Source organism: Melozone crissalis, unplaced genomic scaffold (genome assembly GCF_028551555.1).
Source record: "Melozone crissalis strain CALT ecotype California unplaced genomic scaffold, PUWL_Pcris_2 ptg000034l_1, whole genome shotgun sequence".
Taxonomy (NCBI): Eukaryota; Metazoa; Chordata; class Aves; order Passeriformes; family Passerellidae; genus Melozone; species Melozone crissalis.
In genome coordinates, this window is record NW_026535812.1 from 13,580,799 (window position 1) to 13,595,984 (window position 15,186).

General features: G+C 38.2%; 1 protein-coding gene across 1 annotated transcript; it reads left to right on the forward strand.

Annotated features, from left to right (window-relative positions):
- Nucleotides 1-1,788: 1,788 nt before the first annotated feature.
- Nucleotides 1,789-2,868, forward strand: AGTR1 (angiotensin II receptor type 1). The gene has a single exon (XM_054283046.1). The coding sequence runs from the start codon at nucleotides 1,789-1,791 to the stop codon at nucleotides 2,866-2,868; it is 1,080 nt and encodes a 359-aa protein (XP_054139021.1).
- Nucleotides 2,869-15,186: the final 12,318 nt, after the last annotated feature.

The window sequence follows — 15,186 nt, forward strand, 5'->3', positions numbered from 1 at the left end:
GCATGGCACATCTTGACAAAGTGTCTATTAGTTGCATTTTATTACATGCTCTCAACTTGGTAGAATTATTACCTATCAAAAACCTAAACCTTGACATCACCCTGCTAGCTTTGCAGAAATGAATCAGGTTATGAATGCAAACATATGCTACAACATGAGCTAAGATAGAGAAATAACAAGTCTTCAAAAGGCTAAGAGCCAAAGGGTGACCTTGCTCACAAGATGCTTCCTGCAACCCATATACTGGGTTCAGTTCCTGGCTCCTTCAGACTTCCTGTGTGGGTTTTGATGAAACAAACCTGTGCCTCATTTCCCTATTATAAATACAGTCATTTGTAAAAAGATTTGTCTTCCAACAAGAGCCAGTCAAACACTAAACTCAGTGGCATTCTGATCTCAAAAGGAACATCAGTGCAGAAGCACTCAAATAACAAGCAGCTGCATCAGTGGCATCACTGCTGTGTCTGTAAGGATGGCACCTTTGCTTTCTGAGTGCATCTGTACTGCCCAGGGACTTAGGGTGGGTCTTCCATTTATAAAGGGTTTCTTTGCTGTTTGGGATTTGCTTTGCTTTGGTTTAGAAGCCAAAGTATTTGAGTTAATCTTTGTTTTAGGCAGCACAAGTTAGGTTTGGCTTATAGCTGGATCCTGCAAGCAGCAATAAACACTACTCTGCCATAATAACTATAATTTTTTTTAAACATCCATTATTATTCAGGGAAGACTGTTTTTAGACTCTGGAAAGTAATGAATATTAGAGTCACTTACACTCTATTACCTGCTTTCTAAAGTAATCAGTCATTAATAAAGAAATGATTCTTACAAAACACACAGGCCTTGGCAAACCAAGCAGGTGCCCTTTAAAGGAGATTTAATACCCTTGCTGAACACTTAATGTGATCCAGAAATACACCTTCAACTTGGTTATATAAATTTTGTCAGCAACTGAAAAAGTAATATATTCCCCCTTGCACCCTTCTTAAACTCTTTGTACAGTAAATTAATGTACAACAGATCTGGACATGTCTGGATTTTCAGATTTTTTTTCCCCTCATTAGTAGTTAAATGCCATCTTTCCAAGCCAGATGGGGAGCTAAGTAACCTCTGAATATTTAAGGTATTTTTGGTACAATAGAATACTAGACTGTGTGTTTTCATCTTTCTCCGTGATGTAAAAATTTTCTCAAAGAATTAAGTTCAATGTATAAATAAATTTCTAGTGATTAATCTCAGAGATACAAATGAGTACCTAATCTAAAGTCACTTATTTTCTTAATTCATTGCACTCTGAATACTAATTAAGTATGTAAATACAGAGTGCTTAAGTTTAGTTTCTGAGATATCTGAATAACTTCTCATTAAATATGTCACCTATTTATGGAAAGAAAATAATCTAAATACTCTGCTGAATTTATAGTTATATGCTATTTTCAGTCTCTCTTATGATTTTTGACATATGCTCACTAGTCAGTATTATTTTAATTTGGAAGAGGTTTATGTTAAAAATAATCTAAAAATGTTCAGCCTACTCCTAACATTCTTACCGCTGTTTTACTCTGCAAAGTCTGTATTAAAATAGAAATTGGTTGTTAAAACACTTGAAGATGGCTTATTTTCAAATTCAAAAACATTGATACATTGTGTTACACTTGAAAAAAATTGACATTTAGTTGAGAATTGGTAAAAATTAAATTCCTGTCACAAATACTGTTTTCTTCCTCTTTTCCCCTCCTAGGTGTGAGCTTCATCTTTTCTCCCTGAAGCTAGGTTACAGCTGAGAAGTTGAAGATGATCCCAAATTATTCTACTGAAGAAACTGTTAAAAGAATCCACGTGGACTGTCCTGTTTCAGGACGGCACAGCTACATCTACATTATGGTTCCAACTGTTTACAGCATCATCTTTATCATAGGCATATTCGGGAACAGCCTGGTCGTCATTGTCATTTACTGCTACATGAAATTAAAAACCGTAGCCAGCATCTTTCTGCTCAACCTGGCCCTGGCTGACTTGTGCTTTCTGATAACTCTGCCCCTCTGGGCAGCCTACACGGCCATGGAGTACCAGTGGCCGTTTGGCAACTGTTTGTGCAAGCTGGCCTCGGCGGGGATCAGCTTCAACCTGTACGCCAGCGTGTTCCTGCTGACGTGCCTGAGCATTGACCGCTACCTGGCCATCGTGCACCCGGTGCAGTCGCGCATCCGCCGCACGGTGTCCGTGGCCCGCGGCACCTGCGTGGCCATCTGGCTGCTGGCCGGCGTGGCCAGCCTGCCCGTCATCATCCACCGCAACATCTTCTTCGCCGAGAACCTCAACATGACGGTCTGCGGCTTCCGCTACGAGAGCAACAACACCACGCTCCGGGTCGGGCTGGGCTTATCCAAAAATCTGCTGGGCTTTTTAGTTCCTTTCCTGATCATCTTAACGAGCTACACCTTAATTTGGAAGACACTGAAGAAGGCATATCAAATTCAAAAAAATAAGACTAGAAATGATGATATCTTCAAGATGATTGTAGCAATTGTGTTTTTCTTTTTCTTTTCCTGGATTCCTCATCAAGTGTTCACTTTTCTGGATGTGTTGATTCAATTACATGTAATAACAGATTGCAAAATCACTGATATAGTGGATACAGCTATGCCCTTCACCATTTGTATCGCTTACTTTAACAACTGTCTGAATCCCTTTTTTTATGTGTTTTTTGGAAAAAACTTTAAAAAATACTTCCTTCAGCTAATTAAATACATCCCACCAAATGTCAGCACACATCCAAGCCTCACAACCAAAATGAGCTCCCTCTCCTATCGGCCACCAGAAAATATCCGCTTGCACACCAAAAAGACTGCCGGGCCTTTTGATACCAATTGAGGCATTGCACAAAGTTCTTCTTTGGAACAGCCTTGTGTGTGGAAGCACCAAGAACAACGAGATTCATCTGTGGTCCTGAACATCACAGCTCATTACAGCAACACTGGATCACCTCAGAGAAATCATACTGTAACGAGTCAGCAGTGGCCTTAGAGCTTTCGTTGCAAAGAGGGCTGCTTTGTTTTCATTTCACTTTACTGAAAGCAGCCTAAGCGTTGGACAGGTGTGTCACAGTTCCTGCCACATCCCACCATTTGCTTGGAACTATGAAAGAAGGGGAGGGAAAACTCCTAACTTAAGTTCACAGGTGTTTCAAAAGGAAGCACTTGTATAAATAAGTAACATTAAATACAAAGAACCTGACTTGCATGTATGTGAGCTATTCTGTTGAAGAAGTGGAGCTTTGTTTCTTGTTTTTTTGATTTTTAATTACATAAATGTCCTATAATCATATTTATAATATATTTTCAAATATATGCTATATATAGAGGCCCAATTTTAAACTCAAATGGAAATATAAGTTCCTTGAAATTGGTGTTATTCTGATTTATGCTACTATTTTTTTAATGGCAGTTTTTTCATAATAATATATGCAATAAAATTAAATTAAATATAGAATAAATATATTTTTAGATTTATATTCCTACTCATACATTTCAAACATTGCTTCAGAAATGTACATTTATATCTCAGTGGGTATTTTTGTAATAGTTAATAACTGTGTATGTGCACAGAAATGGGGTTCACTCAGCCTTTCCTCATAATATGCCACTCTGACTTTGAAGAACTTTATATGCAGAGGGAGTTGACTCCATACTCTGTATGACTAAAATTTAAAAATTTCAAATTCCTGCACATTTAGTAAACTCATATACTGATAAGCAAAAATATGACAATGCTTATGCATCAGTTTATCTAATAATACTTTTAGTCCCATCACAAAACATCCAGGATCAAACTTTACTCTTGGTTTTTATGGAATTTCTCTCCATTTATTTAAAATTACGCCCAGAGTATTTTCTCCCTGTAGAACATTATTTATTTATATGGAACAAATTCAGATTTATACTAGCATAAATCAGAACTAAAGTCTGGCTCAAATTCTCAGTGCAAATCAAGAGGAAAGGAGACAAGCACTGTGGGAAGTTTCCACCAATGATATCCTCATATGTGTCCTTTTTACCTCAAATAATGAGCTTCAGATAATATTTATGCTTGATTCACACCCATTTATTGTCTTCAAAGATAAAGGAGTTCATAAGTACTTTTTGACATTACAAAACTTTAAAAAATCCAAAACTTTACATATATCATCTAGAAAATTACATGCCCCTTGAGGATTTACAGTATTTATTATCTTCAAAATCATGCATACAATGTGGCTTTGTCTCAAGTAGCGAGTGGTTGGATTATCCATATTTTCTGATTATCGAAATCAAAACACAACAAAACAGTTACTCCTGTAGTTTAATACTTTTTAAGGAAAAAATGGGACTACAGCCAGGTCTAGAAATCTCCCTATTCTTTCCTTCACCTATTCTAAGGGACTTTTTTTCAGTTTTGCCTTTGTTCATCCAGCTGCAAAAATGGGAACAATGCATCTACTCATACATTGCAAGGCACTCTGATGAGTCACAACTTCTAAAGCTGTTTGATAAAAAAAAACTCTCCTTCATTAAAACTTTAAGTTAATTTAATTGCAAGCCAGCATCTTGACATTTGAAGCCTGAACGTCATTTAACTATGGCATTTAAAGACATATTTAAATTGTTATACTGAATACTTTGTGTTTAGCTCACATGCTTACATGTGAGACAGCCATTTGCTTAAATTGAATGTGGCACTAATCCCATGCATTATCAATAGCACCCAGAAGGGGACAGGTGCCCCAGCCCTCTCTAAGCTGACAAAAGGCTGGCAGAGATTCCCATTTATCTGTATTTTGTTCATGGAGACACATGCACATGCTGAGCAGCATCAGGAGCTTCCCTTGGCAGAAGCATCTCTGTCCAGCCATAATTCTGCATGCTGTGCTTGCCACCCGCTGGATGCAGCCACAAATTTGCTTTACATCTCAAAAGTTGTTACAGGAAGAAACCGCAACACTTCCCTGCCACCTGAAGGATCTGAAGATCCTCATCTGTGGATAAACTCCTCTATAAAAAAAACACAAACTTGTCCATCTGGGAGGCCAGTAACTTCCTTGACAGGGTCTAAGCAAGCATTTTCTCATCACCTGCTCATCCCTCTGGTCACTGAAACCCAGTGTCCCCAATGACCACAGCAGGGAGCTCATTTCAAAACATTGATTGCATTACTACAAGAGCCGTCTCAAAGAGAAGACGTAAAAATCAAAGCCATTGGTTACTCATCTTGATCATTTCATGCCAGATCCTGCAGTTTTAAGAGGCTGTGTATCCTAAGCTACTGGTGCCACCTGCATCTGCCTGTGCCATGTGAAAGAGCAGGAGCATGCACATTCAGCTGTGTTACTGGAGCAAAGGTAGGAAGGGATTGCACCTGGTGTGCTCTGAGGGCAGCACAGACCTTGAATCGATAGGCAAAGAAAGTGGAGGGGAAAGCTTTCCTAAATAAAGCAGGGAAATTTTTGTTCTCCCAAGCAGTAAGGAAACAATCATCAGCTGCCAAATATGCCAGCTCCTTAAAAAAAAAAAATAATAAAACCAACAAATCAGCAGATACCGAAAAGGGCCCAGAGATAAAACTTTCCAGCAACTCTAACTGGGTAGCAGCAGAAAGTAAACTCCTTGGAGCACAGGAGCACAGAGTTACTGTGCACAACCAGATGCTGCAGTTTCCCAACACCCCAAACTGACAGCCAAGGGAAGAGCCCACAGGATGGACATCCACACCACTTCCATCATGTATCTGCAACCGAGGCACTGAGAAACACATCATTGCTGAGCCTTACGCTCCCCTGCCCAGCTGTGCATGGGGCAGGCAGAGGGGACAGTCTGGCCTTTGCTGGGGACCCTTGGCTCTGTGCTCCCTACTGAGGGGCAGAAAATTCTTTGGTGCAAGGACCTACCCAATGCCAGCAAAGGAGGGGGTAAGATTTGGCTCTTCCATCTTTGGGGAACTTTAGATTGAGTCCTCTTAATAACAAAAGAAAACTGGCTGTAGATGTTTAAGAACAAACTCCCATTAGCTTAAAAAACACCAAGTTAAAACTATTAATATGCAATAGTATGCAGTTATTTTTAAAAGGAATATCCACAGTGCTTTTCATTCCTGTGATGACCGTAAAATACTACAAACTCTTAGTCTGTCCTTGTACCCTCCTGTTGTGAGGAACCCAAGTCAGTACTAATGGGAACAGCATATAATCCTAAATGCAGGCATTACAGCCCTCATTCCACCACAATTTGATTTATTTGAACAGCCACCTTTTATTTCTGCTGAATAATTACTAAATTACATATTTGACATGCACATGCATAACATCTATTTTTATTTATTGTGCAACAGTACTTTCTATGACTCATGTTTTGTGCTCTACTCCCTGCTTGCTTGCTCATTGTACACCCATTCTAAATCATACTGTATAATCTACACTGGTTAGCCCAAATTCCAACAAAACCATTACAGATAGAGCAGGAATTCATCTGGCTTCTTGGCCTAACAATTTCCTCATGTTTACATTGTTAATCAAGAGGTTGCAGAGTAAGCACAAGACTAAAAGTCCTTTACTTTGCCAGCATTACTATTTCTGTTGTCTACGTGAAACTGTGACAGCAGCAGAGACTAGAGTAAGTTTTCTAGTTTTGCTTGAATAGCTTCAACAAAGGTTTCTTTTGATAAACCTGACCTCCTTTTAAGTATACTTAAGTGCAGGTATTCCCAGGGAAATATTTGCCACTGAAAGAAGAAACAAATCCTTGGGAGAGGATGGTTGAAGGCCTAAAACAGGGACTTGTTGAATTTGTAAATATTAAGTGTTAAATGTAAATATTTATTTATGGTTTTGCAACAGACTGGGGGGAAAAACACACACAGACAAAAAGAATAAATCTTTCAGATTAGTGCAAAGTGAGGGCTGTTCCATCAATCACTGAGTGCACCTCCACAGCGACCTCCCAGCCAAGGCTGAACTAACAAACCCTCAATGCTACAGCCCAGCTCAAGCTCAGTGTCACCAGCAAGCTCTGCAGATGTGGCAGGACACTCAAGGGATGGGGACAGAGCAGATCATGTCTGAGAACAGCATTGTGTGATCTTTTTACTGAACTAGTGCCATGGGCACCAGCTTTGTAGTTGGCAAGTTAGATAACAAAACCTAGGGGGTTTTTTTCAATATTTTCGTGCAGTTGTAATTTGTAACTCATGAATGTTAAATGTTTTCTATTTCAATAGCCATAGTTTTATATCATAGAAGCTTACCTTGATTATATAAAAACTTTCACTGTCTGAAGTATTACTAAAACCACACAGGTCATCAATAAATGCCTTTGTGAAAGTCATCTCCACTTCTATGTTAAGCACCCAAAGCAAAGAGATCTGTTTCTGTGTTGCTCTAAATACTATACTGTTATCTGTGTAACTACTGCTATATATATTTGTGTATATATAAATATTTTTTAGGCAATATCATCCTCAAAGTATTTCTGTGTAATGCTGTAACATTTTATACCACTATTCCTCATTACCTTTAACCCTGCTCCTAACCCAGCTCTCCCTCAAAGCTTTGAGATTAATAGGTTGTGTCTGCAATTCTTATTGGAGAAGATACCCAGCCAGATCCAAAATCACTTGTAGAACAGCAGTTCAGTAATTCATGTCTGTACCCCAGAACAGACTAAGCTAATGAAGTTTACTGAGAGGAGACTTAGCAAATTGCTAATTTTCCTACATACAAGTTGGAGTTTGAAGCCAAATTTAGGCTTAACCTTTTAGAAACTGAATTTAATTGTAGGGACAGATTTATTTAGAATACTGTGTTAAATACAGGATCACATTACATTATGAATGATGGCCTTGAACAGCCTGACTCAGGCTGCCTGCAGCTGAGTACTCAATGTAAATACATCCACTTAGAATATAAGCAGTGCAGCACTGTGGCTGCAGTGGAAACAGCATCAGGTTCCAGAAGGGAACCTGATGATAATAAGATATGACAATATGATAATAAGAAGGGATTGGGAAGGGGAGGAGAGGTTGACAGTGAAAAGAATGGTAGATTGGATTTTGCCATTTCCAATTTGTATGAAAATAAAATAGAATTTAGTATTTAGCATATCCCTAGTAAACCCCACTTCGTACTGTGTCTTACAGTGTCACATACTGGAAAAAAGTGAAAAACAGTTAAAGGTTGGGCCTTTACATTGTGACATTGTTATGGAGTATCTACCGTATACCTTATTTTCCACATATCTAAGTTATTCCTCAGCTTTGTGTACTGGTAGTATTGTTAGGCTACAATTAAGCAAAGGTAGGACAGACAGAACCATATCTTGGAGCTTTATCATGAGTGAACAGAGGTGAAGAATTGTTAGAAAAGGATGGAAAGCAAGGACAGTTGCTGAACAAATACAAAACTGTAAAGATAATTAACCCCATTAAGTAACATATTAGAAAAAAATTTTTGAACCAAAGTCAGCCAAAAATAATTAGGCAAAAAAGAATAGAAAATGCTGAAAGAGAATTTCAATTCCACTGCAAATTACAGAGAATTTCAAACATCTCCAACTCATATGCTCAAGCAAATGCAAACCTGACCATTTCTGTGAAATTGAATGAATAAACAGAAAAGTTGAATTTAACAGATGTGTGTAAGATACAAGCAGCCACTTTGCTACTATTGGCTTTTCTTTCAGAAAAAAGTTGAATTATGTACTAGAAATCCATAGAAATCAGATAAATATATGCCCAGGAAAGGGAAACAACATACTGCCTATGGGCTTAGATGAGCTTTGAATACCTAGCCTGAATCTTCCTCATGCTTAGTTTATCACATGGTACAGAACTACACCAACAAAAAAAAACCTAAAAGAAATTAAAAAATAAAAAACCCAAAACAGGTAAACCAGAAAACAAAACGAAAATAAATTAATTTGTGAAAATATGTATTACAGTAGTGCTATTTAACTTTTAAATCACTTATGAAACACTAAAGGACCTAAAATAATTTTGTTACAACAAGCTTATAGTAGTTTAAGTAATTTTTAAGCTTCTATAATGATTATGCTTTGCCCTGTGCAAAGATCTTCAGGCATGAGAAGCGAGATTCCAGACCCAAAGCCCTCTTTCTGCACAGCAGCACCTATAAAGTGAGGCCACATGTATGATTTGCAGGATGCCTTTCAAAGGCAGGACATAAATTAGTGCACCTGAGATGGAATGTCACCTGCCAGAGCATTGTTAGTGCTGAACCTGATTTTTGTGATGTGATTATTCTAGATACAAATGGAAAGAAGCAGCAGAAAGGCCTACTCTGTATACTAGACTGTACTATACAGTGTCATTTTTTGCATGTTAAATTCTGAATAATTATATTTCTGTTATTTTTTTATTTTCTCTGCTCATCTATGATAGCTCTCTGTACTGTGATCTGTCATTTTTACATGAGAGTACTCAGCAGATATGGACTGTTCTGTTTAAAAAGAAAGTAACATTTTCAACAGCTTTCTGTCTAACACAGCTGCAAAACCAGTAGCCTTTTTCACAGAGCCATCTACACCAGACTGGTTGTATTTTGAAATACTGAAAATATTAAAACTATACAAAATAACTTTAAGTAAGTGTCAGTTCAACTTATTCTTCATACTGTATGTTTAGACTGTTTCTCTGAGTTTTGTCTTTCCTTAACCCTACAAGTAACTGTGTTTCTATCTTTCACTCAGCAACATAGAGGAGAACTATGTGCAGAGCCTGACATGAACACTTGATTCTAGAAAATGTTCATTATCTGTACAGCTTATATCCTAGAAATTCTATAGTTGCTCATATTTTTTTTCTTGAATCAGCAATGTTTGTGACATAATATCCTGTTAATTGAAGAAGACTTTAAACATTTATTGGAAAAAAATACACTGTACTTACTGCTTAAGCTTAGATAACATTCTACCAAGGGATGTGCTCCTACAATTCTTTTCACGAGGCATTCACCACTAATGTGTACATCAAATATGTTTTAAGTGCTTGACAGATCAGTACTAAAATGTCAACATTCATTACTATGACCCAGAAATATGCATTTGATATAAATGTGGAACTGAACCACAATACTGTCAAGACACTAGAAAGTATATGCTACATTAAAAAAGCTAAAGGCATATTCCAATTTTTATCTCAGTTCCAGCCCAAAAGTCAACTGCAAACTTTTCATGCAAGATAAAGTTTTCCTTACACTTCACTGCTTATCTTGGAGCTGTTTAAATTTTCTGCCAAGTTAGTTCAATTATTTTGACAAGGTTATCCCACAACAGAACATGCCTTTATCTCTCCTGACATAGCTTTGATTGGAGAAGCTGATCAACACTGCAAAGCTCCAGAGCTCCCAGCTCCAAGGAGATCATCCAAACCTGCACAGGACATCAGTGTGCACAGAGCACAGCAGTGCAATCCAGTTTCACTTATTGCAAAATAAAATTTACTCCCCTGGCCCCATACAGCCATGGAGGCAATGACATCCTGAACAAAAATTATTGTGGGTAGAGATATCCCTGAAATTCAACTCCTATGCAATACCTACAATATTTCACTTACTGATAACTGACTGCCAGCCAGCACACACCAACACACCACTGCTGCACTGGAAGTATGGACTAGAACAAACACCAGAGCTTGTTTTTGTTTGGCAAAGCCTTGCATTTAATTTATCATGTCTACACCTAAACTTTGGGCTTTCCACCCTATGTTTTTCTCCTAACAGCTATGCATGAAATACTCTCTAGGGGTTAAGGTCATTATAACAAAGGAGAAAAACACATGGGCAATACTAACAATTTGCTCCAACACACACTGGGGTAATCCCACATTGTTTTTAAATATGTGTTTTCACAGAAAAACAAAGGAATCTAAGACTTTCCCTATGTGTTTTTAATTTGGGAAATGTTTGATTTCCCAAAAGCACAGAGCAACTCTCAGGAGGTCTCTAACAAATTTGAAAACAAACATTCTTTTGCACAAGCTTTGAATCATAACGTAGACAGTATTTTAGATGCAAACTGCTGACTGCACATTTGACAGGATTTTGCTGGCAGTCATTCCAGTATTTCTTTCTCCTTCAGAGGGCCTCTGAGTAACAGGACATAAAATATTCTTTTAACAGAGGGTAAAAATTAAAATATACACTGAACAATAAATACTGGAAGACAGGTCAAAGCAGCTGTGGTTCCTAGAGCTGTGTTACCCACTATTAATTTCATTATGCTGAAAATGGTACAATTTCAAACTAAGAGCCTCTCTAACAGGCAGAAGTGGTCTGAAGGCTCATTATTATTTCAGACTCTTGTAAAGATATAAATCTTCAGGAATTATAGGACTTGAAGTTGCAAACATGCATTTAAGTGTACTTTAAATCCCTTGGTATTCTACATTTCAACTTTCAAATTACAGCTTGCAATAGCAAGCATTGACATTGATGTAGAGAAGCAAAGCAGGTCTGTAAACATTGGCCATAAACCTGTCACAGCTGTTCCTGTGTGCAGACTGCACAAGCCTTGGAAGGTTTCCGTTGGGCAGTGCTAAAATCTGTTTCTTTCCCATCTAAAATGGTATTGCTCAGTGGACAAGATTACAATTGCTAGTTTGGTAAATGAGACTGCATTTTTAAGATTATGAAAAAAAGGAGAAAACTATGCAATCACCTAAGTGCACAATATTGAAGAGTTTTAAGAATATGCTGAGTGGTACTGGTGTGGAAAAGAAGTTTGTCAAAACCACAAAACACACCCTGAATCCTGTTGACACTGATATCAGCTGGAATTTTGTTACTGGCTTCAATGAAGAGACAACATTAGGTTGAAAAACTTATCATATACTACTGCTCATTTTGGAAATGGAGAAAAAATAGCATCTGAAAAATTATTTTATCTTCTGTAAGACAGATATGAAAATATAACATGGATTGTGCCATCATCTGAGAGGATGAATACAGAACAGATCAAGGCAAAATGATGGGGCCAAGCATTTGATCCATCTGCTTGTAAAGGTTGCTTTAAACACAGCCAAGCCAATCTAGAAAACACTAAAAAAACCAACAATCTATTTCTATATGCTGTGAAGCAGCTTCCTAGCCATCTTCTTTGGTTTGTGCAGGACCCAGCATTCTTTGTAGCACATACTAATCAGGCTATTAACCTGATGTGATTCTGCCTCACTAGCAGAGAGTTTGAAGTAATTTGCATTAAAACCATGAAAGTGTCACTTAATAATAGAGACAGTGGAATAAAGCCTTAAGTTGAGAGGAGGAAGTCAGGACGAAACCCTAGCAGCATAAAAACTTTTATTGGCACTTATGAGTATTTTTCCCTGATTGAAGCAGAATTCATACAACAACTAATCCCATAACAAAGATCTGTAACTAGCCCTTAAGAACTATTGTTATTTTCTGACCATTCAAAAACTTCTTTTGTTTATTTCAGGAAATGAAACCCCAAATTTAGTTTAGACTAGCCAAAACTAAACACCTTGGTTAGCATCAACTAATCTCCCAGTGCCTGTATTTTGCTGAAGGTCCCACTGTCAGATAAGAGACTTATACACTAACTTATAATTGTAATTAATTCTTGCCACCAAATCAGGGTTTTTAAGGTAGCAATACACACTTCAGTACCCGGTACTTAGATCAGGCTGTGCAACAATAGAAAATATACAATCAAATATAGTGAAGGAATTATTGGAGATAAGCGGAGATAAATTACTGTTAAATAATTTTAACAAATTCAATCTGAATTATTGTCAGCGAGATGTATGCTATAAAAAGAAAAATCAGCATTGCAATAAAGTCACATCTACACACATCACAGCATAAGCCACAGCACATGTCACAGTCAAGAGGGCTGTGACACAGAGAGTGCCACCACACAATTTTAGAAAGCTCCAACCCATACATAGTAACACCTTACCTCGTCAGAAGGCTTCAGGTGTCTGCCCACACAGAGTAACACCACGTCACCTCAGAAGGCTGCAAGCATCTGCCCTTCTTGTGCTTTAGCCCAGCCTTTTATCCCCTCCTGTTGATGCCCTGCACCTGTGTGCCCTCTGCTCCCTTTGGTGGTTGGTCAGTGCCCCTGGGCACTCCATGGCTCATTGCTGTCAGTGCTGCTCACCTGCTGCTCACAGCTGAAACCAGCTGGGGATGGGGCTCAGCCCAGCCCCGTCCCAATCACCACAAACTGTGTGCCTACGTACACAAACACGTCCAGGCACTTCAACAATATTTGTATCATGATACACCTTTGTCTTAGTAGCTAAAAACTTACTTCTATGATGTCATGAAATGCAAAATGTTTTTCGTTATCAAGTTCACACTACAAGACTTGGATGGAACGGAGAACTTCTAAAATTCTTCATTGCAGGGACCACATTCAGACCCATCATCACATTCTTTTCTGGTCACTTATTCAAAAATCAGAAAATATCCCTGCAGCAAGTGTATTACAATATTGCCTTAGCTGCTTGATGCAGAACAGCAACACTGAGAAATTGTCAGTGAAATGGTAGCAGGGGAATGTGTGTTTCTGTGTGTTCTGTTGATTTTTGCACATCTGTTTGGTTCGGGGGCAGGGGTTATGCGTGTGAGGGTACATTTACTACAATTGTTTACTCATTTAGAAAAAGGACATATCTCAGGGTCTGTTTTTCTTTGTTTCACATACTCTTCTCTTTATTTAGGTATCGCCCTTTTTATTTTGTTTTCTTTTGTTTCCCGAACAAGGTTGTCTGTCTTGGTATTCTCTAATGTTATTTGAATCTTGTCTTTCACCTAATCACATTATTTCAATAAACTTGGAAAGGTCCAATCCTAACCCTATAACCCCAAAAGAGGCTCAAAACTTCAGACACACAACAGCTCATTCCAAACACCACCGCAGAGCTCACCATCAGCTTGGAACCATAAAGGAAGGTAAAAATATAGCAGTCCCCATCCCAACCAAGCAAGCAGACGTATCTGTCAAACACGTAATTGTAACAGACCAATTCTTCTCTCCAGAAGAGGTGAACACCTTCCTGTGCTTATGCCACCAGCTTTTAGAAGAAGTGGGGTTTTCCTGTTCTGCTTTTCCAAGTGAGAGCACAGGGTTGAGAGAGAGGGAGTCCCTCCGTAGCAGAGAGCCAAGACTTCCCTCTTCCATTTCACGTGTATGCTGTTTCCCCTGCTTTGTTGTTGACCTCCTCATTATATCCAACCTTAAAATTAAAATTATAGACAAGAAGGACAAAAAAGCATTAGAGAAATAGTAAAACTAGATTTTAGGCTAGCCCTGCTTCTGTTCATACATGTAGTCTGCCATTTGCTAGAACACATTTCCTCTCAGAAAGTCATTAGGAATGAAAAATATGTAATATAATATTTTGAACACATCCCTTTAAAAGATCTACTTGGTTTACCACATCACACTCATTATATGAATCCACAAAGTTGCAACAAATTTCATTTAAAGTTTCATTGTCAAATTATTAAATACTCCGCAGTTTGCCAAATTTTCCAAGGAATACAAATCTTCATGTAAAAATGCTGCTGTGAAAGACAATTCTGTGCAAACTCAGACATACAAATAAAAATAAATCACACTAAGACATCACCCCATGTGATTTCCTGAGGGAGAAAACCCCATAAGATTTACTGAGTTAGGAAAAACATAATAAGAAACAATCTGTGAATTAATACTCAAATCAAAGCATAAGGATTTTATATACTAGAAGATTTACTTTTATCCCCACTAAATTTTTTTTCTAAATGTAAGCACTGTTATTTATCAACTTCCTAGTGAAAAATATTTGTGGTCTTCTTCTAAAAAATGATAAAGCAAAACAGATGCTGCAGAGCAGAGCACAGCGACACAGGGAACTGTTCTTTGCTCGCTCTCCAGTGTGCCACGCACATTATTGGCAATCATGCAAGCCCTCATTAGGCCAAGTGCTGAGCCACAATGAAGCCTTGCTGCCTTGGGAGCTGTGCACGTGCAACTGAGATCAGGATTTGGCCACATCTGTGCTTTCCTGGCCCAACAAGCGCGATCCTTGCTATGTAAATTCTTACAGATGCACAGACAATAACCTCCCTGCTGGCAGGCAGCTCACAGAGCTCACGTTTGCCTTTCACCAGGACACTGCCCAGCAGAACACCAAGTA

Bases quoted from the DNA above. Each gene is read 5' to 3' on its own strand.
- AGTR1 (XM_054283046.1), top strand. From the start codon at position 1,789: ATGATCCCAAATTATTCTACTGAAGAAACTGTTAAAAGAATCCACGTG.